Below are 27,926 nucleotides of genomic sequence, written 5' to 3' on the forward strand. Positions count from 1 at the left end.
GGGGCAGCTCGGGCGTGGGTGCGGGCGGTGGGCATCCATGGGGGTGCGGGAGGCGAGAGCCTGAGGAGACTCAGGAGGGGGATCCGCGGACGGCTGGCCGGGGCTGGAGCTGGCGCGGCCACAGTGGGGGACGAGGCGGGGCACAGAGTCCCCGGGGCCGGCCTCCCTCCCAGCGCATGGGCGGTCGGAGGAACTGGAGCCTCCACCCTGGACAAGGTCCCTTCCTCGAGGGGTCCCCGGCGGGTTTCTCCCCGTCGCCCTGGTTCGGCCTCCCTCCCTCCCCCGCCAGCAGAGGCCGCTGTCCCACGGGCTGGTCCCGTTGGCGCCGGGGCCGGGCCTCCTTGGAGCGCCTGGCTGCAGCCTCCGGAAGTAGGTGCCTCGGTGGCCACCGCGTCCCCAGGGGGCCTCGCGGACGGGGGCGCAGGGCTGCGCGGAGGAGGCGGGCCGGCCCCTCGGCGGCTCTGCGGGGCGGGCGGCGGGAAGCCCGGGCTCAGCGGTTTCCTGGGCAACCGGCCTCCTCCGGCGCGGCCCGCGCGGCTCCAGGTGGCGGGAGGCGGCGGTTGGCGGGAAGGGCCGCGCGGGCCCGGGGGCGGCGCCTCAGGTAGCAGCGCCAGGTGGCAGCGCCAGGTGGCGCCCGTGGGCGGCGGGGCTCCCGGGGAGGCGCCTGCTCCCGCCCGCGCCGGGCCCGGCCTTCCCGAGCTTCCTTCTGGATTCCAGCGCGAAGCCGCCGCGGAAACTCCCCGGGCGGGAATCGCAGCTCCGGCAGCTCTGGGGCGCGGCGGGTCTCCCAGGGCGCGGGCTCCGGCGGGGCGGCCGGGCCTCAGAGGGCGGGCGGGAGCAGGCGGGCGGCGAGGGCGGGCAGCAGCAGCGGGAGCAGGGGCGCCCCGGGCGCCGGGGCCGCTGGGGACGAACGCGGCAGGTCAGGCCCCGAAGCCCGGGCCGCGGTGGCCGCCTCAGGCCCCGACTCTGGGGTGGGCGTGGGGGGACCGAACTCGCCCCAGCCTCCCTCTTTCTGCTGGATTGCAACGCTCCTTTCCCTGCTGCCTTTACATATTCACTCCTTCCAAAAACACACCACATGCATGTTTCTGCCGTGGCCTCAGATCCTCCCCGCGCCGCGTTTTGAGCGTTTACACTCACTACCCAGCTTCGTCTGGGACACCCGCCGGGCTCCTGCCCTCCTGGCCAAAATCCTCCCGGGACACCCCACCCGGACCGCTGTGAACCGGCCTCCACCCGCCTCCCCGGACCCGCAGCACCCCCGCCCCGCTCCCTCAAGGTTCTGCGGTAAAGGGGTCTGAACGGCACCGGGGAGGCGGCGGGGCGGGCCTGCCCTACCTGCGCCCGAGCACTGCTGAGACAGCATCCCTTCCAGCGCCGCCACGTAGTCCAGCCCCAGCCAGTCGCGGTAGGTGGTTTTCTCCCCGACAGGCACCGCCCGGACGGTGGCATCCTTGAAAAGCAGGTCTTGGCCATGATAGTTGGAGGAGTCGAACATTTTGAACCCATTCTTATTGTGGTCGTCTCCAAACAGGTCCTGGAAGCACCGCAAGCAGACCTGCTTCTCACCTGGGCTCAGGCAGGGCCACCCGCCCAGGTGCAGCTTGCTGCAAATTGCTTTGGGCTTCTCACCTGGGCTCAGGCAGGGCCACCCGCCCAGGTGCAGCTTGCTGCAAATTGCTTTACGTAACAGTGACCCAAAGAACAAGTAATTTCAGGGCCCCACGACTCTGACTGGAAGTCATAAGCGTGACAACTGATCGGCCTCTGTCACCCAAGGGGGTGTGGGGACACTAGGCCCACAGGCCCCACTGGAAGAGGTAGGTGTTCACAAGCACTGCAGTGCTCCAGCTCCTGGATGCAGGCCTAAGGCCTGAGATGTTCGGAAAGAAAGACCCAGAAATGAGGGATGGTGTGGGTGCGATTCCTGAGCATTGTGCTAGGCCTGCTCAGCATTTCTTGGCCTTTTCCATAAGGCTTTTCACTCTTACAGCTGTCTCCGCACAAACCGAAACAATTTCGAGAGAGATGTGTGTTCTGCAACCAGCCACAGAATAACAGGTGAGCTGGGCGTGTCTTCACTGACCCACCCGCCCAGGGATGCTGCACTCCTCCACCCTGCTCAGGATCACTGCAATGACCGTTCTGTGGCTACAGCCCTAAAAGAGCTACTAAAAAGACCAGAAGTCGTATGAGAACTTATGAATACAAATATAAATAAAGGACATCTGGAGAACATGCATGAATGTCTATGTCAGGTGGTAAGTACTGATCAAGGAGGAACAAAGGAGTCAGGTGGCTCAGTCTTTTTGGAGGGACTCGCAGATCCTCCTAAAGAGCTGATGAAAGCTGTCAGCCTTCTCCCCAGAAAAATGCACATCCACCCAAGATTCTTCTCCCACATTACTTCAGAGAACTTAGCAACACCCTAGGGAAGCCCAAGGACCCGGAGTATGGCACTCCTGGGATAGAGGGGTTCTGTGGGGGAGATGACAGGAACATGCATAATTTCACAATGTCAAAGTTTAGGAACAGGCCTGGCGAGCCAGCCAGCTCTGGAGTTCTGTGGTGCTGGTGGGTGTGCAGAAGGCAATTTCAGCATAAGTTGGGGGAGGGGAGTGGTTAGAAACCAGTGGCTCCATTGTCAGACAACCTGGGTTTAAATTCTAGGTGTATTTTGAAAGCACAACCAGTGGGATTTGCTGATGGACTGGATATAGAGCACAAGAGGAAGACCAGAGTAAAAAATGACTCCCAAGGAAATGGAAAAGCTAAAGTTGCTCTTAATTGAAGTGGGGAAGATTGAAGGAGGGACGGGGGTCCAACTTTGGACTTGATCCGTTTGAGATGACTGTTAGAAACACAAATCAAAATGTCAAGTATGTAGTTAAATATGCAAGTTTGGGACTGAAGTCTGAAGATGTAAATTCAGAAGCCATCTGTAGATAGATGGTATTTGATGACTTGGGATTGGATGAGATCAAGGATCAGCTGTAGACGGGGAAGAGGGCTGAGAACTGAATCCTAGGGCTAACAGGTCAGGGAGATGAGAAGGAATCAGCAAAGAAGACTGAGGAGTGGCCAGAGAGGTGAGCGGAGAGCCAGGGCTGAGGAACTGGGTGCCTGCAGGAGGGAGAGCTGTGGCCAGTGCCGCTGAGAGGTCAAGTGAAATGAAGACTGAGAAATGGCCACTAGGTTTAGCAACATGGGTCACTGTGACATTGACAAGAACAGCTTCAGGGCCCTGGTGGGAGCCTGTCTGGGGTAGTCTCCATCCTCAAGAGAGAGGAGAGGAGAGGACTTGTTAACTCAGTCTTCATCCTTAAGAGAGGCCAGAGGAGAGGACTGTTAACTCCAGAGCAGACCACTCTCTGGAAGTGTTTTGCTTTGAAAGGGAGCAGGACTGGCCGGGCGCGGTGGCTCGCGCCTATAATCCCAGCACTTTGGGAGGCCGAGGCAGGAGGATCACGAGGTCAGGAGATCAAGACCAGCCTGGCTAACATGGTGAAACCCTGTCTCTACTAAAAAAAAAATACCAAAAAAAAAAAAAAAAAAAAAAAAAACTAGCCGGGCGTGGCGGCAGGTGCCTGTAGTCCCAGCTACTCGGGAGGCTGGGGCAGGAGAATGGCGTGAACACGGAAGGCGGAGCGTGCAGTGAGCCGAGATCGCGCCGCTGCACTGCAGCCTGGGCGACAGAGCAAGACTCCATCTCAAAAAAAAAAAGGAAGCAGGATTACAGCTGCAAGAGGATGGATGTGAGAGCAAGAGGTTAGTTTGTTCTTTAAGGATGGCAGAAATCACAGCATGTTTCATGTTGGTGAAAATGGTCCAACTGAGAAGGGAAAATCAACAATGCAGGAGGCAGGGGGGTAGTTTCTGGAGGTATGTCCTTGCGTAAGTGAAAATCACCGAATTTCCCCCAGGCTTCCTCAATTTCTCTAGAGGTCTGCTCCAGGTAGACTGAGGCCTCCCAGGGGCTCAGCTTACCTCTGCTGCACACCCCTCACTGAGGTAGCCCTGCCTGGCTCACCTGGGCCTTGTCCAGCAGTCCATACACGGTGAAGATGTTGGTGTCTGGTCTGACCATGACGGCATGGGGTGGCATCTGTGCCAGGTTGCAGGCTGCAAACTGGGACACCTCGGCCCGGGCCCCGTTGGGGCACAGCAGTTCATAGTCCTCTGACCTGAGCTCAGCAGCCCAGGGCTCGGAATTGTGGCCTGAGAGGGGTAAAGCAGTGTGTGTGGGGATGTTCAAGGGAGTGGGGAGAAGTGTAAAGACAGGCTGCTATCCTGGGTCCTCCAAGGCCTTCGCTACAGGGAGGTGGCAACATCTGGCCAGCTCCCCAACCCTTTCCATTCTCCAAGTGCTCTGCTGTGTTACCAGGGTGAAAGAACCCAGCTGTGTTAATGCCATTAGCAGGAGCTGCCATTAGCAGGGAGTAGGGAGTACCTACTATGTGACAAGCACTTTACAAGTGTTGCTTGATCCCCACAACAGTAACGCAGGGCAGGTGGTGTTGTCCCCATTTTACAGGTGAGCAAACTGAGGCTGTTAATCACTCCTAGGCAGAGAACCCCATCTATGTGTTACATCCTCAAGTCTGAGGGTGGGGTGGCTCCCTGAAGATGGTGGGTGATTGCCCCTAAAGGCTGAGGTTCTCAAATAGAACAGGGCATAGCATCACTTGTGGATGTAAAAGGCAGCTTCAAGGGCCCTTGCTTGCAAAGAATCTCATTCAGGAGGTCTCAGATCGGGCTCGGGAATCTGCATGTTAAACCAGCATCCCAGTGATTCTAAAGCACGCAGTCCCAGGGCTGCCTGAGAAAATGCTGCTCTCAGGAATCACATTCTCGTGTCTCTGCCTTCACTTAGTATCCATCCTCCTCCCATTTCCAGGAAATCCGGGTGGGCCTCCAGGAGAGCTAAAGACAAAGGGGAAGGAGCGGCCCCGGGAGGCGGGTGACTCACTGCAAGTGAACCTTCCAAGGCCTCTCCAGCACCTGCCGGCCTCCCCGACCCCATCCCAGACCACACCGTGCACAGGTCTGGGACCAGGCAGGCCCGCCGGGCTCAGTCAGGAGCACACAGCCCCTCTCTGGGGGAGGGTTCCACGTGTTCTTGGTAGGAGGCTGTGCAGGGGAAGGGTTCAGGGCCTGGAGCCCTCCCTGGCTCTGCTGGGGCAAATGGTCCTACCGCCTTGGTGACCCCCATAGGAGGCAAGATCCAAGTTTTGAAATACTGATGTTTTTGGGGTTTTTTTCCCTGCATGTCTTACTTCCCATTGTCCAGTCCCCTCCCCACCGGGCCACAGTTGTGCCTTTCTGGGCTAAGTCTCTAGGAAGAAACATGTTGGGAGTGAGTGGAGAAGACTGGGCCTCCAGCATTTTGGGTTTCAAAGCCTGGGGTGTAGTCAGGGAATGTAGAAAGTACAAGCCTTTGGTGTTGGAGGAAAACAGCCTCTAGGCTTCAGATTCCTTCACGGAGAACAAGAAGAGGGGAAGTGACGTAAGCTGGGGAGGCGTGTGCTGATAGGACCATGCGTGTGCGGGGGTCCCGGAGCAGAGCGTCCCTGAGTTCTTTACCCCAGGTGGAGCCCAGGAAGGTGACTCCAGGAAGAAAACTGCCTGTGTGGTGTGTCAGGTGTGCCCTGCCTCGGTGTGGCTTGGGGGCTGCAGTGAGATTTCCTTGCAGGAGGCAGTGACCTGCTCAGGAACACAGACCACATACTGATTGAACTCATGACCCCATGCAGAGGCTCCCGCCACCCCACCTCACACCTTGGCACTACATAAATACCCCCAGAAGGGGGGTCTTTCCAAACCGACTGGGACTGAGTTTCTACTGTTTCGGTGGATTAGGGACTTGAATTCCAGACCAGTGAAGACCGTCATGTATCCAGCACCCCTGGATGTGTGGTCTGAGGTCTGGTCTTACCCTGTGACCCGTGGGGCTCCCAGCTTCCCGGGGACACAGCCTTCTAGACTCAGCCTCACTGAGCCACTGCTCGGCCCCAGCCCAACATGGTGTCTGGATGGTGCTGAGAATGGGGAACAGTCCCCCCGACCTACCTTTGGCCCTGCTCTGGCCCTCACCTACCATTTGTGTTGTCAAAGACGGTCGTGTGCCTGACGAAGGCAACGTCGCCCGCATTCTCCACCAGGCATCTGCCACACAGAGGGCAGGGCAGGCGTCGGCAGGAGGGTCCCAGCCTCTGCACACAGCCCCAGACCGCCAGGCCCCCTGAGTACCTGAAGGCGCCGCTGTTGCCATAGTACCGCTCCTGGCTGTTGCCCACACACTTGTTGCGGCCCTGCTCGTCCCCAACACACAGCGCACACAGCGAGGAAGGGTAGTTCTTGGGGTTGTTCACGGGCACGCAGCTGGCATTGAAGAACTCACTCACCGCTGGGGTGCAGGGAAGGGCAATGATGAGGGGCCAGCAGTGGAAAGCATGGCAGGGAGCTGGGCAGGCCGCTCCCCCACAGGTCTGCCCACCCACCTGACCCTACGCTGCAAGGCCGCCTGTCTGCTCTGCTCCCCTCGGCTCTGAGTGGAGTGTCTCCTGGAGGATCTCAGTGGGGGGAATGCAGAGGTTGTCTAGATACAGGAACCCCATCACCGAACACCACCACCCAGCCTTCGCGTGAACTCCCTCAGGGACAGGGAACTCACTACCTCACTATTTTGTTCCAATCAGAGCAGCCGTGCAGCTGTCTGGGAGTAGGAGCTGCCAATCCTAGTGCCCTCCGTGTGCTTGTGTCAGTGGTTAGAAAAAAAGTGCTTGTATGTTTTCTGAGTTAACAGCCAGGACAGAGGTGTCTGGCCTGTCAGCTCAAGGATCTTGCCAGTTTCCATGAATGTTGTGTGATCTAACACACGGAAAGGGCTTCATGTACCGTATATGGCAGGTGCTTCTGTCCCCAACGTGTGGAGATACCTGGGCACTTATGCAGAAGCCTGGCCACCTTCCAACAAGGGTCTCCTCCAGAACTGGCTGTGGGTCCCTAGCTAACCCCAGAGAAGGCTTCCCTAGTCTGTGTTCCTAAAAGGGGGGTACCTGTGAGGACGTCGCAGTCCTTGGGCCGGATGAAGCCTCTCCGAATGAGGGCGCCCACGGGGATATCCCAGCCTGCAGGGCTGCCGAAGCCAGCGTGGCAGGAGCGCTTGCCCCGAAGCTCATCCAAGGTGAAGGCGTGGGAGCTGTCCCGCCTCACCACCGCCACCACGAAGTACGAGTTGCTGCTGTCTTCCGCTGGGGAGAGAGGGACTCATGCGAGGGGCCCCTCAGCTGAGAGCCCGGGCAAGGGCCTGTGGGGTCCTTCCTTCAAACCCACTCCTTCCTGCCTCTTTGTCTGAGCTGTGCAGGCCAAACAGTGCCCAGGCCTGAGATCAGGTGTTCCGGGAGCAGGCCCAGCAGGGGCCCTGCCTGCGTCCCCTGTGAGATGCAGCCTCCTGGCTCCACTTTCCAGCCCTGTCTTCCTCTGGCCCCAGCAGTCCTTCCCCACAGGGATTTCCTTCTTTCCTTAAACCCAGGTGGTATTTTTCTCACTTCCCGGGAGGAAAGTGGAGTCACAGCTGAGGCTGCAGAAGCATTTCCCACAGCCCAGAGATTGCTCACACCCGGATGGAAGGGACCCAGGCCTCTGAGGTCACCAGTAAGAGGACAGAGGCCAAAGCCCCAGCCCAGGCCCCTCAGAAGGTGCAAATGAGCTGGCAGGGGGACTCCAAAGGGCCACCTTCCATGGCTGGTTAGGGCCAGAAGAGGCTGAGGAGGCCCCAGTAGTTCAAGATGGCAAACCACGCGCCTGCTCTTGTATGGCCTGGGTTGTAAACTGAGAATGATTTTTATATTTTGAAAGGGTTATTGAAAGACAACTGTCATCTGCAAAGTCTCAAGTATTTATCCTCCAATCCTTTACAGAAAGTTTGCCAGCCCCTTAGAGACGTATGTGGAATAGTTGGGAAAACTGAGGCCTGGGGCAGGAGGGGCAGGCCTGGTGATAGACAGTCACTATCCCCAGGAGAGAGGCAGGGAGCTTGTGAAAATAGCTGAGAGGGGGACTCTTTTATATTTATAACACTTTCCCCACCTCCTGGCTGCGGCCAGGCGGCAGGCCCTGCACTCACAAGCATAGCGCTCGCCAGCTGCCGGAGCCAGGCCGTACGTCTTCCCCGCCGTGTAAATGTCCTCGCCGCTCAGGGTCACAGTGTCAATTTGCCCAGCCTGAAGGGAACAGAAGCAGCAACTGGGCCAGGGTGGACCCAGGATGGTTCTGGATGTCGGGGTCCTATGGAGGTGGTGGGGCCTGGTCTCTAGGGGTTTGTGGCCTCAGGCTTCCTTCCCCTGGGGAATCTGGGTGGGAAATAGCCCATCCTGGCAGCCTGCCCTTTCCTCTCCTTGTGAAGACGCCTGACCAGGAGGGGTGTCTGGAGGACCAAGGGGCTGAAACACCCACACAGCACTCCTGCGTGTGGCTGCCCAGGGTCCCCTGTGTCCCTGCTCTGAGCAAAGCAAGCGCGATCCCTACCCTCATGCTTGGCATGGGCCTCCCTATGCACTGCCAGCCCCCAGACGGCCAGGCACCACCTCTCCAGCACCTGGCCAAGGGCCAGCACACCGTGTGGTATAATGCCTGTCTGTTAAATGCCTGTACAGATGGAAGAGTGGCGGATCTGAAACGACGGCAGTCTCAGGGCCTAGGGAGGAGGCTCCAGGGCTGAGGGATGGAGCTCTGCCTGCCATGGCAGCAGGAGGACCCAGCGCCTTCTTCCCAGGACCCTCCTGGGGCCTCCAGGTCACCTGTACCCACCCCACTTGTCCATTCAGAAGCCCCTTGACAGGTGGCCCCAGGACCCTGCCAAGGGGCTAACCGGCAACAAAGCCATAGTAGAGTGTGATTAACCTCAAGGGAAGGGGGTGACAGTGGGGGACAGTGGGGACACCTGTGCCCCAGGAAGGTGTCCCACACCATTCCTGAAGAGGCGTGAAGTGATGGTGGTAGAATAACAGGCAGCGGCGTTGACATTTGGGGCCAGGAGGGTGCACCTCTCGGGACCCTTTTTCCACTGCCCAGACCTCCTTCTTCCCATTGCGCTGTGGGCAGGACACAGACCATGCACCGCAGCCCAGGCCCTCTGGCTTCCCTGTAACTGGCAGGGCAGGAATGGGTGTTACGGCCACACTGGATACCTCTCTGAGAACCTCAGAAGCTAGAACTGAGGGTCTTTGAGACCTTTGCTGTGGTTTTGAGGAGCCCCTGGTCTCTCCTCTTCCCGCAGGCCGCAGGGCAGCCCCCTGGCCCTCTGTGAGCCCAGATTGAGAGAAGGCTGGCACTCAGAGGGAGCTGAAACCTTCCTCCCAGCACATCTCCCTCCTCTGGGGCGCTTGGAACAATAGGGCAGCCTGCCAGGCATTGGGAAACAAAGAAATAAAGACCCTCCCCCAAGACCTTCCCTCCATTCCAGGTTCCAGCGGAGGCTCCCCTGTCAGCGTCACACACACTTGCTCTCAGCTCTGCACAAGGACAGGCTTCCATCAGTGCCTGCGGAAGCTCCCGGAACACCCCCGCCTTGGGCCTGGGCACTCCTTGGCCTGAGGCTGGGGTGGTCTCCACTCTCGCGATCCACAGGTTTGGAGACAGCGCTGTGGCCTGGCTCAGGCAAAGTGGTGTGGGGAAGCTCACACAGCCCATCCTGGCTGGTGACCTTGGGCAAGTTACTTCCCCAGCCTCTCTCTCCCTGCTCCAGACCCAAAAGTGGGGCCGATGGTCACACCAACTGCCAGGGCTGCTGTAAGGGTCACATGAGATGATCCACACAACGACCCTCACTGTGTGGGGCGCACAGCGAGTGTCAGCTTGTGCGATGGTCACTGTCCTAGGCCTGGTCACCCTGTATTCCTGCCCGGTCTCTTTTTTGTGGCCTTCCAGTCAATGTGGTTCCCCGGCCTGGGCAGGGTTGGCACTGCTGAGGGGCCTGTGCTTGGGGACCCCCTGAACAGACCCCACCTACTTGCTCTAAAAACAGAATCTGGGGAGTGTGGACACCCAGGGGCTGACAGCCGGGGCTCTGGGCCAAGGCTGGACACCCGTGACCACAGCAGTCCTCCCGGACTGCAGAGCCTCTGGGGCCTCCTCTGCATCTGGCGTCAGTCTCCAGGCAGAGAAGCGAACTGGGGCGGAGCCGAACAGGCACGAGAGGCCGGGCCAGCTGGTGTTTCTAGCTGCGGATGGTGAGTCTGTTCGTGGGGGCCAAATCCATTTAATGGGTCATGACAAGTGTCAGCAAAAAAAGGATTAGAATAGAATACATGAGAAGTAGCGGGTACTGTTTGTGTCATATCTCTGTATATAAAGGACATATATTTTTTTCATTTATATCTGAAAGAAAACTTTTTGTGCACTAGATTGTGGTCAATGTAAAATGTATTTCCAAGTGCATGGTGCTGTCAAAAATGTTGAACTTCCGGCCGGGCGCGGTGGCTCAAGCCTGTAATCCCAGCACTTTGGGAGGCCGAGGCGGGCGGATCACGAGGTCAGGAGATCGAGACCATCCTGGCTAACATGGTGAAACCCCGTCTCTACTAAAAAATACACACAAAAAAAAAACTAGCCGGGCAAGGTGGCGGGCGCCTGTAGTCCCAGCTACTCAGGAGGCTGAGGCAGGAGAATGGCGTGAACCCGGGAGGTGGAGCTTGCAGTGAGCTGAGATCCGGCCACTGCACTCCAGCCTGGGCGACAGAGTGAGACTCCGTCTCAAAAAAAAAAAAAAAAAAAAGTTGAACTTCCCTATGAAAATACCAACGACATTCTCTACCGAATTAGAAAAAACAATCCTAAACTTTGTATGGGACCACAAGTGACCCTGAATAGCCAAAGCAATCCTAAGCAAAAAGAACAAAGATAGAGGCATAGAAACTGACATAGAGACCAATGATACAGAATAGAGAACCCAGAAATTAACCCACAGGTCTACAGCCCGATGATTTTTGACAAAGGTTCCAAGAACACTCGTTGGGAAAAGAGTGGTCTCTTCCTCAGTGGCTGCTGCTAGGAAGGCGGAATGTCCAAGTGCAGAATGAACTGGGCCCTAAACTACCCCTCACCCTACGCAGGGGTCAACGCATCACGGATCAGGGGCCTAAATGCAGGGCTCAAGACAATAAAAGGGCTAAAGAGAATACAGGCAAAACGCTTTGGGACATTGGTCTGGGAAAAGATTTTATGAAAAGACCTCGAAAGCACAGTCAACAAAAGCAATAATAAGCAAATGGAATTATACCAAACAAAAAAATTCCGCACAGCAGATAAAACAATCGTCAGAGTGAAATGAAGACAACCTACGGAGTGAGACAAAATATTTGCAAACTACTCATCCGAAGGAGATTAATATCCAGAATATACACGCAGCGGAAACATCTCAACAGCAGAAAATCATCCGACTTAAAAATGGGCAAATGACCAGAACAGACGTTTCTCAAAAGAAGACATACAAAATGCCAGCAGGCAGCACTAATCATCAGGGAAATGCATGCCAAAGCCACAGTGAGGTATCAGCTCACCCCAGTTAGGGTGGCTGTTATCAAAAAGATAAAAGATAACAAATGCTAGTGAGGATGCAGAATAAAGGAAACTCTTACACTGTTGGTGGGGATGGAAACCCAGAGAGTCGCTATGGAAAACAGTATGGAAGTCCCTCCACAAATGACAAATCGAACTATTTACTACCGTACGGTCCAGCAATCCCACCACTGGGAATCCGTCCAAAGGAAAAAGGAAATCAGCCTGTGGAAGGGATGCCTGCACCTCATGTTTATCGTAGCACTGGTCACAATAGCCAGGATATGGAATCAACCAGGTGTCCAACAACAGAGGATGGATAGAGAAAATGTCATCGGCATGCACTGTGGAATACTATTTAGCCATAAAAAAGAATGAAATCCTGTCACTGGCAGCAACACAGATGGAACTGGAGGACACTGTGTTATGTGAAATAAGCCAGGCACAGAAAGTTAAACACCATATGTTCCACTCATATGTGGAAGCTAAAAAAAGTTGATCTCACAGAAGTAAAAAGTAGAACAGAGGATACTGGAGACTGGGAAGGGTGGGGGAAAGGAGGAATAGGGAGATTTTTTTTTTTTTTTTTTGAGACAGAGTCTCATTCTTGTCACCTAGGCTAGAGTGCAATGGCATGATCTCGGCTCACTGCAACTCCGCCTCCCGGGTCCAAGCGATTCTCCTGCCTCAGCCTCCTGAGTAGCTGGGATTACAGCTGCGTGCCACCATGCCAGGCTAATTTTTTTGTACTTTTAGTGGAAACGAGGTTTCACCATGTTGGCCAGGATGGTCTTGAACTCCTGATCTCAAGTGATCCACCCGCCTCGGCCTCCCAAAGTACTGGGATTACAGGTGTGAGCCAACACGCCCAGGAGAGATTTGTTAAAGGATACAAAATAAGAGAGAGGAGGAATAAGCTCCAGTGTTCTATAGACTGTAGGATAACTAGAGTTAACAATAATACATAGTTTCAAACAGGTAGGAAGATACTGCATGTTCTCCACACAGAGAAATGAGCAATGTTTGAGATGACAGTATGCTAATTATTATTCTGCTCCGATCACCATGTATTCTATGTATCGGAACATCACCATGTATCTTATGAATATGCACAATTACTATTTGTCTATTTAGAAAAATTAGGAAAAAAGAAAAAAAAGGTTGAACAATGATTCACGCCCACTCTCTATTGCACAAGGGAAGGCTGAGATTCAGAAAGGGGAAGGGGCTCGCCCCAGGCTACAGGGCGTCAGCGCCCAGCTGGGCCAGTGCTCCTTTTGCTGCTGGTGCCCCCGCTCAGTGAGGAGCTCGCAGGCTCTCCAGGGGACTCACTCCTATCTGCCTATCCCCTGGGGTGGGTGCTGGTCCCTGCGGTCCCTCCTCCCCGCCTGTCTCTGTCCCCTGGGGTGGGTGCTGGTCCCTGTAGTCGCTCCTCTCCACCTGTCTCTGTCCCCTGGGGTGGGTGCTGGTCCCTGCAGTTGCTCCGCCCCCCCCCCGTCTTTGTCCCCTGGGGTGGGTGCTGGTCCCTGTGGTCGCTCCTCCCGCCTGTCTCTGTGGCCTTGTTGCAGTAGACACTCTTCTCTTCCCCAGGCAGCAGGGGGAGTGGGTAGTAAGAACCGCCCAGGCACTGCCACTACCTGCCCACCTGGCCCACGCGGCACCTGCGCGACCCCCACCTGGATCTGCTCCATGCAGTGCTGGGGGGACTTGGCTGACACGCACTGGATCTCTGGCTTGAGCTGCTGCCGGCCGAAGGCCACGGCCATGTCTCCACACTTCTGGATCTCAGGAGTGGAGAGCACACACCAGCGCAGGTAGGGGGGCAGCCCTGGGGTGGGGCAAGCAAGCGGTCACTGCCAGGCCGGTACTGCCATGGAAGAGCTTGGAGTCAGACCCAAGGGAAATTCTGGGCCTTTCTCCGGTGTGGCTGGGATAAGTTATTTAACCATCAGATCCCACTTCCTCATACAGAAAAGGGGCAGCTGGGAGGTTTGAGGAAGACCACGGCTGTCGTGTATCTAACTCAGTGTGTGGTACCCACTTCCCTGGCTGTAGGTGGAAGATATATGGGGCTGGAGGGCTAAAGGCAAGAAGTTCGCTTGTAGACTACTGCACCAGTCCAGGCAAAAGACAGTGCCTGAGCCAGGGCTGTAGCCATGGGATAGAGGCGGGGAGTAGGAGCGAGAGGCTGTAGAAGAACTGACAGGACGCCATGGCCACGGATGGAGGGGTGAGGAGACCCTTCCCAAGGCAGATTCTGAGGGCCTGGATCCTACTCCGCTGCGGCCAGGTGGGGCTTCCGAGGTACGACAGGCGGTGCAGCTGAAGAGGGGCTTCCTCCCCAAAGCCCCAGAGGCAGAGGACAGAAATGACAGGTTCCTACAGAGGCCTCCCTGGCGAGCATCTTCCCCCAGCCGCTTTCCCAGAGAGCCTTGCCATGCCCGAGGTCGAGCTGGGCTGGAGCTGGCAGCAGTCGGGACGGGTGGACTTACGGTTGGGATCACAGAGCAGACCCTTCATGGCGTGCAGGTACTCCTGGCCCAGCCACGCCTCGTAGGTCTGCGTGGCGATGGGCACAAGCTCCGAGGTGGAGTCTTTGAAGAGCAGATCCTTCTGGCCATAGGCCTCAGAGCTGAACATCTGGAAGCTGCTGCCCTCGTGGCTGAACAGACGCTGTGTGTCAAGAGGGGGTGGGTACAGGGTGGTGAGGGTCCTGACAGGCCACATCTTTTCCTCCCACTTCGGGCCCTACCTCCTTCTTCCCTGACCTCAGAGCAGGCGCCCACTGTGAGGGCCAGGCGAGGCCTCCCTCTTCTGCCGTGCCTCCCCTGATCCGCTGTCTCCTTCCCCTGGGCCCTGCCAGTTCTGGGTCTGCTCTGAGTCCATTTGGCCTCATCACACTCAGCTGTTTGGACACATGACTGTGGCCAGGGGTGGGACGGCCCTGAGGACACGCCGTGGGGCTGGCAGTGGCAGCCTGGATGGGACAAAACTAACTGAGCCTGGGGCGCCAGTGGTCAGAAGTATATCGCTGTCAAAAGCAGCGGTTTGGGCCAAACCTTATTCGCCACATGTAATTCATGGTGAATGGTGAATGCTTTGAAAGGCTCTGGTTTTGTCACTTCGTTTATTGGCTCATATGTTTTGATTTTAGCTCTCAGAGACACAAGTATCAGGAGCTTCTTCTGAGGGTGCCTGGGTCCCTGGGTCCCCCTCCTCTGGGTCCCCCTCCCCTGGCCAGCCCTCCTCCTGGGCAGCCAGCACAGCCGGCTGGTTCCTCACTCTGACCTGGCCCAATGCTGGGGTCCATCCCAAGGACAGTCTCTGGGTCCTGCCCCTCTTGATCCCACCCTGCTGAGCGACCACAAGGCCCAGCACCATCCAGGACGCTGTGCAGGGGGGTTGGGGGACTCTGAGCCCACCTGGCCTTCGTTGAGCAGCCGGAAGATGAGGCCCCCATCTGTGTCGGCCCGGACCACCACGGCGTGAGCAGGCACCCGGGCCAGATGGCACTGCCTCCACTCGGTGACGTCAGCCCGGCTGCCATCCCGGCACAGCAGCTCGAAGTCCTGTGACAGCAGGGCCTGGGCCCCAGGAGGGAAGCGTCTTCCCTGGGAAGAAGGAAGCCTGGGCTGACCCAGCTACGACAGGGGTTGGGGCGGGGTGGCAAGGAAGGCCCAGAAGAGGGATTCTGGGGGGTGGCTGGGTGTCATGGACGTGAGAACCCAGCATTCAGAAGGTGGCAGAGCTTGGTGGCTGCACCCAACTCCAAGTACCTACACAGACTCTATCTCGTTACTCTCATTTTCTAGCTCTCACCAACTTCTGTTGCTAAAGTGGATTGGAGGCATCTGACAGTAATACAATACTTATAAATAACTATTCAAGATAAAAAGAGCAAGAAAAATGGCCAGGCGCAGCAGCTCAAGCCTGTAATCCCAGCACTTTGGGAGGCCGAGACGGGCGGATCACGAGGTCAGGAGATGGAGACCATCTCTGGCTAACACGGTGAAACCCCCTCTCTACTAAAAACTACAAAAAAACTAGCCGGGCGAGGTGGCGGGCGCCTGTGGTCCCAGCTACTCGGGAGGCTGAGGCAGGAGAATGGTGTGAACCCGGGAGGCGGAGCTTGCAGTGAGCTGAGATCCGGCCACTCACTCCAGCCTGGGCGACAGAGCGAGACTCCGTCTCAAAAAAAAAAAAAAAAAAAAAAAAAGAGCAAGAAAATAAGAACAGTTTTGGGTGAGAGAGATAAATGTACTAAGAGTCTAGGATGAGCTTGCGGCTGCCATGAGGCACTACGTTTGGCTCTGAGCAGGGGGAGGGGTCAGGGCTCCAGGAGCAGGGACCAAGGTGGGAACAAACCCGGACGGAATCTGCCCACGCGGGCTAGAGAGGGAAGGGGAACTCCGCAACTCCAGCTATTCACGTTGGGATGGGTTTCTTTCAAGTCCTTTTTCCTGTTTTACTCCCTGTCTTTTGATCCCCCCACCTTTTTATTTTTTTGAGACAGAGTCTCGCTCTGTCGCCCAGGCTGGAGTGAGTGGCGTGATCTCGGCTCACTGCAAGCTCTGCCTGCTGGGTTCAAGTGATTCTTCTGCCTCAGCCTCCCGAGTAGCTGGGACCACAGGCGCCGCCACCACGCCCGGCTAATTTTTGCATTTTTAGTAGAGACCGGGTTTCACCATGTTGGCCAGGCTGGTCTCAAACTCCTGACCTCGTGATCCGCCAGCCTCGGCCTCCCAAAGTGCTGGGATTACAGGTGTGAGCCACCGTGCCCAGCCCCCTTTTGACCACTTTTAACCTGGCTAAGGACATAGTTGACAGGCAATTTTGCATCCTACTTGGCAAAGTATTTTTCCACAGTATTGGAAACTTTCCATAAATTCATTTGTTTCTCAATAGAAAAGAAAATTTGCAAGAGTAACTATTAACACCAACTAGGGATACTGAGAAGATGAATATTAAGGACTATAATTAAACCACAGATGGTCCCACAGAACAATATTTTTATGACTTTAAGACAAGGAGGGAAAAAACCTCTACAAGGAAATAGGAAGAGAAAAGATAATTTGTATGGTCACGAAAGTTTTCATTGCAAAGCTATTTTAAAACAAAACCAAAAAACCCACACCAGAGTAACAGTTTGGAAAACTCCGTAAAGGTCATTTTTAATGGCCACATGGTACTTGACAGCACTCTTAATGACTCAGTGCAGTTCTCCCCCCTCCACTTCCCAACTTTTCTCTGTTTTCAGGCTGCTGCAAAGCCTTTGGTTAGAGCTCTGGGGCATCCTTTGCCTTCCCACAGACAAATGCATCATTCAGGTACTTCCATCAGCCACTTCCACTTCTCAAAGCCAAGAACAATGAAAGTCCTGTCACTTCCCTGCTTTAGACATTTATGCCACTTCTACCCTTTTGCTCTTACCAATCTTTTTGTATCAAGTCACTTAAAAAAATTACTGCCTTAGATTGCCTTAGATTACCGTCAAAACTTTGAAAAAGCTGCCAGGTGCATGCCTGTAATCCCAGCTACTCAGGAGGCTGGGATGCGAGGATCAATTGAGGCTGGGGGTTTGAGACCAGCCTGAGCAACATGGTGAGACCCCATCTCAAAAACAAAAAAAACAAAAAAACCAAAAAACCCAAGTCTGAAAAAGCTGATTTTTAACCCAACATATCCCTGCTCTTTGCCCATTTTCCAAATTCTCCTTTGTCGAACTCGTCTTGGGGCCTGTGAACAGGAGCCCCTTTCCAGGCTTGCCCAGCACGAGAGCGCATCATCCTACACGCTTCCTCGTGTGCAGGCCACTTGTTTTCCTCCTTCTCGGATCTGGTCCATGTTTGCCTTCATGATGGACTTTCTGATTTAAAAGGCAACGATTGATAACAGTAAAGAATGATAATGACTTAAAAAAAACCCCAATCATCAGATGTCCTGGGAGAGGCCAAACTGTAGACAGAACAGTGTGTTTGCTCCTTGCTGGCAGGTGCAGGGGGATAACCAGCAGGGCCTGAGGAACTCCTGGGCTGAAGCATCTGCCCCATCCAGATCTCGATTCTGGTGGTGGTTATACAACTGTATGTATTTGGCAAAACTCATAGAACTATACTTCAAAAAGAACAAATTTTGCTGCATGTAAATTTTATCTCAATTTAAAAAAAGAAACAATCTTCAGGCAAATCTAAATTGAGGGACATTCTATAAAATAACTGGCCTGATGCTTCAAAATGCCAATGTCATAAAAAACAAAGACTGAGAAACTGTTCCAAGATAAAGGAAACTAAAGAGATCTAACAACTAAACCCCAAACGTGGTAAAAGATTCAGTCCTGGTCTGAAAAAAATGGGTATGAAGGACAGAATTGGGACGGTGAGTGAATCTGCAATATTGATTATAGATTGGATAACAGGATTGGATCAAAGTTGCATTTCCTGATTTTGATTACTGTGGCTAGGTACACATCTCCTTGCCTTAGGAGATACATAGTAAAGTATTTAAGGGGTATGACATAGGCAAATATACTCTCAAATGGGTCAGAACACACACACACACAAATCAAATGTGGAAAAATGCTAAACAGTTAGAATTTGGGTGAAGAAGAGAAGGCAGCTCTTTGAGTTATTCTTGTAACTTTTCCAAAGCTCAGTTCTTTCAAGATTAAAAAACTTAAGTGACATGATGGCTTAATATATAACATCAATCTTTTTTTGTTTTTTATTTTTTTAGACAGAGTCTCGCTCTGTCACCAGGCTGGAGTGCAATGGCACGATCTCAACACACTGCAAGCTCCGCCTTCCGGGTTCAAGCAATTCCCCTGCCTCAGCCTCCCGAGTAGCTGGGATTACAAGCAACCACCACCATGCCCAGCTAGTTTTTTGTATTTTAGTAGAGACAGGATTTCGCCATGTTGGCCAGGATGGTCTTGATCTCCTGACCTCGTGATCTGCCCACCTCGGCCTCCCAAAGTGCTGGGATTACAGACATGAGCCAGCGTGCCCCACCTCAACACCAACCTATATTTTAAACCTACCTAGGGATGAGGGACAGATTCTCCAGGCAAGAGGAGAAAAATGCCAGGAAGGGCTGGTAGGTGAGATCCAGTGGAGAGGTTTGCAAATTCTTTAAAAAATCAGACCCCCATCTTCAGGTGGAACCAGAACCCAATGTCATATTCAGATCAGAGCAGAGCAGAGCTGCTCGCTGGCCCCCTTCTCCTGCCCTGTGAGCAGTGGGCACTCCCCCGGTGACACCTGCCTCTGCTCTTTTGCAGCTGGGAGTGCTGAGGCTCAGAGACTATGGGACCTATCCAAGATCACCCAGAGACTCAGAGCAGCACTGAACTAGGGTGTTTGATCCCAACTCTGCCATCTAGGTGCCCTGCCCCAGGCCGGCCTGGCCTGGCACGCTGCTTTTCTGGGCCCGTGCCCCGCCCCCACTCACCATCCGTGTTCTCCAGTACCGTGCTGTGCTTCACAAAGGCCACGTCCCCTGCCCCTTCCGCCAGGCACCTGTGGAGAAGCTGTGGGTCTGGATGGGCTGAGCCCCTGGCCCCTGCCCATCTTCCACCTCTGGAGGCCTGGCTCGGGCTGTAGGGGTGGCCATGATCGGCATGGGCTTTCCAGTCATGTGGTCTGGGTTCCAGCTCCCTGGCTGGTTGTCTGTGTGGCTTTGCGGCTTTGCTGAGTTGTGGCCCCTTCCTAGTCCCTATCACCTGTAAAGCGGGGGCGGGAAAGCAGCTCCATCGGGCTGCTCTGAGGATGAGAGGCTCTTTATAACCCAGTACAGACCCTCTCCAGCCTGGCTCAGGCCTGTAGGGAGCAGGCACTCCCAGGGCAGCTGCTGTTATAATACCAGCAGCCTTGACTCTCAGGGTGTTGGTTTTGGTTATTTTGTTTTTAGAGATAAGGTCTCGCCGTGTCGCCCAGGCTGGGGTGCACTGGCACAATCATAGCTCATGGCAGCTTTGACCTCTTGGGCTCAAGTGATCATCCTGCCTCTGCCTCCAAAGTAGCTGGGAGGACAGGTGTGTGCCACCATGTTGGGCTAATTTTCAGGGTGTTTTGAAAAGCATTCTACCCTGAGGCAGGGGATTGGACTAGAAGGCCTTTTCATGCCATGCCGCAGGATCCTGAGTGGGAGGGACCATTGACTTGTACATGTTCTGTTGATGTCACTGCCTCGTGTTGGAGGCAGGTGAGACCTGCTGGGCAAAGAGGCTGCTTAGGTCCCCACAGGCAGAAAACACGCAGGGATTAGAGCAGGTCGGGGAGGACGACATCAGGAGAGGGCTCTGAGGCTCCAGGAGAGTCAGAGAGAATGCGTGCGTGGCCAAGGACGCGGGGCAGGGGAGGGGCAAGGCTCTGCCGCTCAGAGGGGCTGAGTACTGTTTCCTCTCTCTATGCCAAAAACTGCATCCACTCAGATCACATCTGGAGCGTGGGACACCAGCAGGCTTCCCCGCTCCAGGTGGAAACGTGAGGCAGCCAGAGGAGCCCCAGAAGCTTCCTTCCAGTCCTGCTCAGCACGTTTCCTCCTCTGCAGGCAGACGGAATTGGACCACAGACTGTTAGAGACTCTCTTGTATCCACGGAAGGATTACCCAAGGTGCCAGCCCCAACCAGCAGCAGAGACAGGCCGGCCCCAAGTGTCAAGCCACAGTCCCCCAACCCCCTGTCCCTGCTGGTCTGAGAACGGGGACATGGGAGTGGTCAAAAGGCTGTTTTTTCCATTTTCTTCTCTCCGAGCCCTCACCTCACTAAATATACCAAACATGTTGATTTTATGAGCAAATCCAGTTTGGCATATTCCGGTTGGATGTTTTTAAACTAACCAGGGCACAGAACTATATAAAGCGCGCTTTGATGAGAGGCAGCCAACACCGCCACTTCCCCTCCACGGCCTCTCTGGGCAAAGGTGCTTTTCCCCAGCATCCGTGGCCGTAGCGCCTCCGCCCGCCCCGCACGACTCAGCTCCTCCCCGCCCGGCCCTCCCCACCCCCGCTCCGCTCACCGGAAGGCCCCGCTGTAGTCGTAGTATCTCTCCAGGGGGCTCTTGTCACACACCCCTTCCCCAGAGCTGTCACCCCTGCAGAGGCGACAGAGGGACTCAGAGTAACGGGTCTCTCCTGCCCCCGGGACGCAGCTGCCCCCAAAATAGTCGCTGACAGCTGTGGGAAGGAGGCAGAGAGGTCACTCAGAACTTTCTTCAGAGCCAAGTTAAAACCCCAGGGTCAGCGGGGGGCCGGGCCCTGCAGGGTCTCATCTGGACTCTGCTGAGAACGGTTCCACCTTCCAGCTTCAGTCTGAGCAAAACTGGGGAGCCGGACCCCGGACCCGATCCGTGACCCCAAACCGGGTCCCCCAAGGGAGCAGTGAGCACTGGGGAGCGACTGTCATTTAAAAGTGGTTCGGGGGAACTACAAGTTTCCTCCTAAATGACCACACGGGATAACTAAGCATCAACTAGATGCTCTTCTCATCGTGGCTTTCATTTCCAACTCAGCGAGGTGTGACTGACGACAGAGGGGAAATAAAGACAGACACTTCTCACAGCACAGGGAGGGAGGCAAACGCCCGGCGGCTGGCCTCGTGGGGGACGAGGTCAGGGTCTGCTGCCCTGCATGGTTCTTCAGGCCCGGCCGGCACCAAAACTCACAAATATTTATCCTGTGCCACACGAGAGAAGGCCCTGCTGCCAGCACCCAAGCCCATCGGGCCACACTCATCACCAGCCAGACTGAGCTTTTCCAGAGTAAGCCCTCTTCCTAGTCTTCTTTTTGTGACCTCCCAGAGGATAGGTGTGTAATAAATATGCCAAGTTCCTGGCGAGCCACCCACGCCTGGCCACCAGCTGGGAGGGTGCGGCTTCCAGGCTCTCGTGGGTTTACACGGCTGGTTGGGCTGATGAGCCACTTGGGGGCTTTCTGGGTGCAAGTCAACACCTTGTTTGGGTCCTGAAAAAACAGCATTTCTGGTCCTGTAAAGCTGAGGACACATTTCTAGACAGCGTGGGAAGCACTCCTGGGGGATTCACTGCCTCCCACTCATGGGCTGGGCCTGGGCCTGACCGTCATGTGGGGCACCGTGAGGGGTGAGCAAGAATGGTGCCCACAGGGGCCAAGCAAGCAGGAAGTCACGTGGCGGCGCGCAGGGCTGGCGGCAGAGTGGACGGTGCGGGGAGGCGGAGGAGGTTGCTACGCCTTCCAGGGATGAAGAATGGCGGTGAGGCTGGAGGGAGGCTGCCCAGTGAAGGGACAAGCATGGAAAGGAAAGCATCCCAAGGAAAGGAGCGGGAGGCCTGGGGACCCTCCTGCCCAGCCCAAAGCCCTTACCTTTGAGTACATCGCAGCCCATCACCGAGAGGCGGCCGCTCTCCACCAGGTAGCCCACGGGCACGTTCCAGCCCACTGTGCGATTGATGCCCGTGTGGCAGGACTTCACGCCTTTCAGGGTGTTGATGGTCACTTGGGAGCTCCTCTTGACCACAGCCACGGCGTAATAGGAGGTGCCAACCTCTAGGAGGGGAGGGCAGCGGGTGAGGGCAGCAGGGAGAGGCCTCAAGGGAGGCTGCACCAGCACCCTGCCGAGGCCGGCTGTGGGAGAGGTGTGTGCACGGAGCATGGCTGTACATCATGGATGTGTGCATAGCATTCTCGTTACCAAGACAGCAAGTGGGCTTAATCCACATGTACTACGAGACCCTGCCCTCTAGCCTCTTGAGGTAGATACGATCCTGAGATACTGATGTATTCACTGAGTTCCCCCTCTTCCTAAGCAGCTGGTGCTTAGCTGGTTCACATTTGCTCACATCAGGGGAGTTATTTAGCTGGACAGAAAGCAGAAGAAGCCAGCAAGTCCTTGCTTTCCAAAAGCCTAGGCCCCTAGGAGAACTTGGAGGGTTTGAGGGAACGGTATCAGGGCCATGGGAAGAAGGGTGGCTAGGACGAGCAGGGGAGCAGGCGAGAGGCTTCCCCAGATGAGGAGAGGCGATTTCCTGGTGCTGAGGGGGTTGGAGGAGAGTGACCCGAGGCAGAGACAGAGAGACAGAGAGACCTAGCAACGTGGTCCCAAGTCACTCACGACCCTCAAGGCTGCAGGGTGCGTGTGGTGGGCCAGGGCTCTGCAGCCTTGTGAAATGTTCCCCTGCGCCAAGGTGGCTCCAAGGGGCAGTTCAGGCAAAACACAGACGACGCAGCTATGGGAACTGATGACCAGAGGGTCTCCCACTGCACGAGCGCACACACACAGGCATACACGCACGCACAAACTGCCAGGTGGTGTGGGAGGCCATATCAGAACGAAGTTGGGTTCTAGAACATCAAGTCAGTGTTCCTTCTTGCCCACCAGGGTCTGCCCCCACCAAGCTAAGTAGCTTCATCTGGTGCCATCCTCTGACTCACCCACCTTGTTTCTTTCCCATTCCCTGGACCGCCTGAGATCGTTGCGGGGCTCAGCTTGCCCATCGCCTCTGCAGAGCACCGTCCTGCCTGCTCTATTTCAGTGGGTTTCTCCGCAACCCTCGTTTGCTCTGTCCTGCCCTTTCCTTTTCCTCACAGCACCCCCACACGTGTCACTGTAGAGTTGTGTGTGTTTCCTCTGCTCTGTGAGAGCAGCAAGGTCTCTCTGTTTGCTCCATGCTCAGACCAGCGGGTGGCAGGTGCTTAGCAGAGGTATGGAGTTAATTAAAGAGGAAGAGGTGCGGGGCCTGGGAGCAGAGCTAGTTCTGGCTGATGGGTGTGCAGGGTTGGACTGTGCTGTGTGTCATTGGATGGTCATTAATTCAACAAGGAACCGGCCAGTGCTTTCTCCAAGCGAGACGCTGTGTGGAGTTCCAGAGGATAGACGCAGGGGAAGACTGGACCCTCCTCTGGGGACTAACGAGACTGAGCAGGCAGAGGCTTGCAGAGGCCGTGGGGGTGCAGGCAAGAGGCCCCGCTCCAGGGAGGGAGGGGCTCAGGGAGCACCTTGGAGGAGGTGACAGTTGCGCTGGACTGTGATGGAGGCCAGGCGCCGGCCAAGCAGAGGTGATGGGGAAGACGCAGGAGCAGGCTGAGCTGGAGGCAGGTCCCGTGTGTGATGCGGGCACTGGGCAAAGGAACTCACGCTTTCCAGCACGTACCACATCAGGTGGACACACGGCCTGGCTCATTTAGTCTGGGTGACAGTGCAGGTGTTACTATCCCCATTTTACAGTCCGGGAAGTGGCGGTTGGCCAAGGTCACAGAAGTCATGGGAAGGGGAAGCGCTGGGTCTGTTGAGCTGTGCGGCTGCCAGGCAGCACCTCCCTACCCAGAGCCAAGCTTCTGACAGGGAGGCCCTGAGTGTGCAGGTGGCTCGGCATGAAGGACACCTTGCTCACCCCAGGCAGTTACACACACAGCACCACGCCCGGCACCGCACCAGGCCCGGCACCGCACCACGCCCGGCACCGCACCAGGCCCGGCACAGCACTACGCCCCGCACAGCACCACGCCCGGCACCGCACCACGCCCGGCACCTCACCAGGCCCGGGGCAGCCCGCAGTAAGAACTGAGTGGGCACAGGCTAGGGGGCTGCAGGGCTCCCTGTGGGGAAGAGCAGACTTGGGGCAGCTCTCTGTCCCGAGCTCTCGCCCCTGGGGAATTTCAGAGAGACTTAGGGCGTTCGTCTGGCTGGGACTCCAGGACTGCTCTGTGGACAGGGCTGATGGTCAGCTCAGGCCAGGCCCAGCAAGGGCAGCCTGGGGAGCACAGCCCATCCTCTCTCCTCCCACTGCATCCTCCTACCTTGATCGTACACTTCGCCCACCACGGGCTTCAGGCCATGCTCCTTTCCCGCCTCATAGATGGCTCCTCCATCCAGAGTGATGGCGTCGGCCTCCTGGGCCTGCAAGGAAACGTGGCTCAGCCAAGCCTGGCCCAGCCAGCCTGTTCAGCAAAGAACCTGGGACACCAACCAGATGGCCTGGGGCCCCACCCCAAGGCCCGGAGGGCTGTGCTGTTCTTATCTGGCCCTGGAGCCCAACCAGAGCTCAGGGCTCTCCCCCTTTCCCAGGCCAAGGATTCACCTTGTTTTCCTAATAATGTTATTTAAAAAAATACTAATCATTAGTTTTGCAGGACTCAGATATCCTAGTAAAATAATCAGATAGTAGAAAATGGCAGGCAGTGAAAAGTGAGTCTCCCTCGCTTTCTGTCCCTCCACCCTGCGCCTCTACGGCCACCCTAGGTTTTCCAGCTTTTTTTCTCTAAGACGGTCTGTGCTTGCGGTTTCTGCCCTCACATGGAGCCTGACCCACAGCCTTGGCCCCACTGTGGGCCTATGATTGGATGAGGTCTTGGGGGCATACTGGGGGCAGAGCTGGAATGAAAAGCCAGCTCTCTCTGCGCCCACCCGGGAGGGAGGCCACTCCCTCATGGTGCCTCTGAGGACTGTCAGTGTCATTCAGCCGGTCTCAGCAGACCTGCCTTCCTACCCCATACTCACCCACCTGGGAGTCCAGCCCCCGCTCCTCCTTCCCAGAAACCACACAAGCCCCATTCTGGAAAGCCCCATGGCAAAATGAGCAAGCAGCCACCTGAGGCCACTGAGGGGTCACCACCATCTGGGCCCCCTGGCAGGGGCCTTGTGGAAGAGAAGCCTCTCAGGCGCCTTTCCTTGCTGGCGCCCCTCTGAGCAGCGGGTCCTCCTGAGGCTCCCACCTCCTGGCCTGGGCCCCGCGGGAGGCGAGTTGGCCTCATTGCCGGGGAGACTCGGGAGATCCTATCGGCTGGGCCCGGCAGGGCAGGGTCGGCTCCTTTCCGGCTGAATGAGGCTATTGTGTGCTCCCTCCTGAGTCAGAGCCCTGTTTTCCCGCAGGGCGGAACGGAGAGGACTCACCGCGATGAGCTGGATGCAGTGGTCAGGCGAGGTGCCCTGGACGCAGAGGAGGGAGGGCTGGATGCCCGCTTCCCGGAAGGCCGTGCTCATGTTGCTGCACTTCTGCTGCTCCGGGTCTGAGGTGACGCACCACCGCACCTCCATGCCACCGAGCACTGCGGGCAGGGAACTGTGAGGCCCAGCTCCCCCACCAAGCCCAGTCCCGGCCCACCATGGAGGGGGGCTCCAGCAGTTCTGTGTGAGCCCATCCGCCTGGACAGCCAGTCCTCTACGGCCGCCCTGCCCTCCCACAGGCACAGAGACAGGGGAAGGGCTGGTATTCCTGTGCTCTGGGCCTCTCTGACCAGGGGCACAGCTGCTGGCAAATGGAATGCCCCAGAACCCGGCCCTTTACAGAGGTGTGGGAAGGTCTACAGGTCGCTTCTCAGCTACCCCTACCTGGTGGGAGCACTGGCTAGGGATTCTCGGCAGGCCCTGGAAGCGGAAGCTCCTTCCCTTCTCCAGGCCTCCCAAAGAGCGAGCTCGTGTGGGTTCCCTCACCCAGCAGTGTCCCTGGGCCTTTCTTATGAACTGTGACAGGAGAGTGAGGTGAGGGGGCTGTGGGATGGACCGCCCTCCGGGAGCCCTGCACCCTCGGGGAGTGTCTGCGATTACGCTGGCTGCAAACTCACCCTCGGTGGGCACAGTGCCAGGCCCTGCCAAGGGAAGGCGGCAGGCACAGAGGGGAGGCTGAGGACCCATCAGGGTGGGTTCAAGCCTCTCGGAGCCTGCTTCATCTTCCGATAAAGCAGATAAAAAGCCCCACCTTCTGTGTTGAAAGGAAACGCACACAGCCCAAGACACACAGATCCTCAGGGGACTTCTGTTTATGCCTCAGGATCTGACCGGGTCAGAGTCCCCGAGAGCTCCAGGCTAGGGCCCCAGAGGAAGGGGTGCTGGAGCCCCTTGGGGTTGAAGACTTTCAGGCCTTAGCTCCTCTGCCAATCACCCTGCCCCAGCCAAGCACTGCCAGAGGCCTGTGCTGGAGGGAAACGCATGACTCCCCTTGCAACCAGGTCACCCTCCTGTGGCAGCCCCACCAGTCCGAGGGCCGAGACTGCAGCTTCCTGCACAGCCCTCCCCTCCCCACTCCCGGCGGCGCCCTGGAAAGTCGAATTGGCCTCCCCTCCGCAGCGCTCCAAGCTCCCGGGCGGGAAACGGCAAAGTTCAGACGGCGGCTGGTCGTGGCTTCACTGTTTGCATCGATGAGTGCGTCGCCTGCGACCCCCGCGAGCCGCTCCCCGAGGTCCCGCCTCCCGTCCCACCATCCCGGGCCCGACTCCCTGGGGCGCCGACGCGAGGGGACCCAGACTCCGCCCCCACCTCCGTCCTGCATGTGCAAGGCCCCCTCGGGCGGACCCCGCGCCCCTCCGGGTCAGTCCCTCTGAGTCTTCTCCCGCGGGGTCGGGGGAAAGAGCCGCTCTGGCCCCACAGTCGTCCTGAGTTCCCGCGCCCGTCAGGAGGGGCCGCCCTCGGGGAGCTCCTCTCCACATCCGCGGCCTCCCCGCCACGCCTGGGCCCGCGCTTTTCCCTGGAGCGCCGGACGTTTTCAAGGCCCGGCTCAAGGCCGCCTCCTCCAAGAAGCCTTCCAGACATCCCCGTCTGCGCTTCGCTGCTAGTTCCCTCCGCCGTCCTCACTCCACCCCGAGCCCCTGCGTCCCCTCCTCACTCCCCCAGAGCCGCGGGCTCAGGCACATTTCCAGGCCCAGGACCCGCCCGCCTTCGGCGCTCACGGCGGGGCCTCACCGGTGCGCAGAGCCAGGAGCAGCCACAGGGCCCGGCTCGGGCCCCGCATGGCGCCGTCGGGGCTGGCTGGGGCCGGGCTGGGGCTGGGTCCAGGTCCGAGGGAGTCAGCAGCCGCCGGGCTTCCACCCCGCTGCCTCCTCACGCTGGCCCGAGCTCCTTAAGTGCGGCCGGGAGTTCCCGGGCCGAATCCCCGCCCTGGGGCGCAGGTCGCCCCCCGCCGGGCCCGGACCGCACACCTGGGCTGCCCCGGCGCGCCCCCTGCTGGAGCGCGGCCTGACGCTCGGGCCCGGGCACGGCGGTTCCGGCCTCTTCGCCTGCATCCCAGGGATGCTCCCCTCCTCTTGTCCTTAAAGACTCCAAACACCACGTCTAACTGGAGAGAGAAAAGCTCAGGTGTGGAGGGAAGAAGAGGTCAGAATCCCAGGGTCGGGGCTGGAGGTAGCCGGGAGGTCATCTCATTCCCGCAGCAGCTCCCTCCCCACACACCTGCACAGAGTTCTAGGGATTCAGAGGAGCCCCGGCCTACTGCCCGGCGAGCGAACAGCTACCGGGGGCATCTCGGCCTAGCCGACGGCCTCTCCTCGGGCCTAGAGACGGGAGGTGACTCGCCCGAGTCAGGCATTCAGTCAGTGGCAGGTGAGAAGAGGACCGGAGAGGAATTGGAGGAAGCAGAAAAGGAGAAACAGGCAGAGAAGGGGAATAAGAGAGTGAAGAAGGTGA

General features: G+C 57.0%; 1 protein-coding gene and 1 long non-coding RNA gene across 2 annotated transcripts; one reads left to right on the plus strand and one right to left on the minus strand.

The window, feature by feature from the left end:
- Positions 1–769: 769 nt before the first annotated feature.
- LOC105470789 (melanotransferrin) lies at positions 770–27,426 on the minus strand. The gene is given in 17 exon segments (XM_011723030.3): positions 770–900; positions 1,339–1,537; positions 4,031–4,218; positions 6,098–6,165; positions 6,250–6,406; positions 7,059–7,253; positions 8,129–8,225; positions 13,236–13,387; positions 14,052–14,232; positions 14,982–15,146; positions 15,148–15,170; positions 19,006–19,073; positions 20,575–20,731; positions 21,896–22,078; positions 24,329–24,428; positions 25,422–25,576; positions 27,207–27,426. Coding segments are annotated over 17 exon segments (2,217 nt in total). The 5' UTR covers positions 27,256–27,426; the 3' UTR covers positions 770–820.
- On the plus strand, positions 1,531–3,484 carry LOC112424772 (uncharacterized). The gene is made up of 3 exons (XR_003015684.2): positions 1,531–1,820; positions 1,994–2,261; positions 2,671–3,484. It is a non-coding gene; the product is annotated as an uncharacterized lncRNA (long non-coding RNA).
- Positions 27,427–27,926: the final 500 nt, after the last annotated feature.

This window comes from Macaca nemestrina, chromosome 2 (assembly GCF_043159975.1).
Source record: "Macaca nemestrina isolate mMacNem1 chromosome 2, mMacNem.hap1, whole genome shotgun sequence".
NCBI classification, from domain to species: Eukaryota; Metazoa; Chordata; class Mammalia; order Primates; family Cercopithecidae; genus Macaca; species Macaca nemestrina.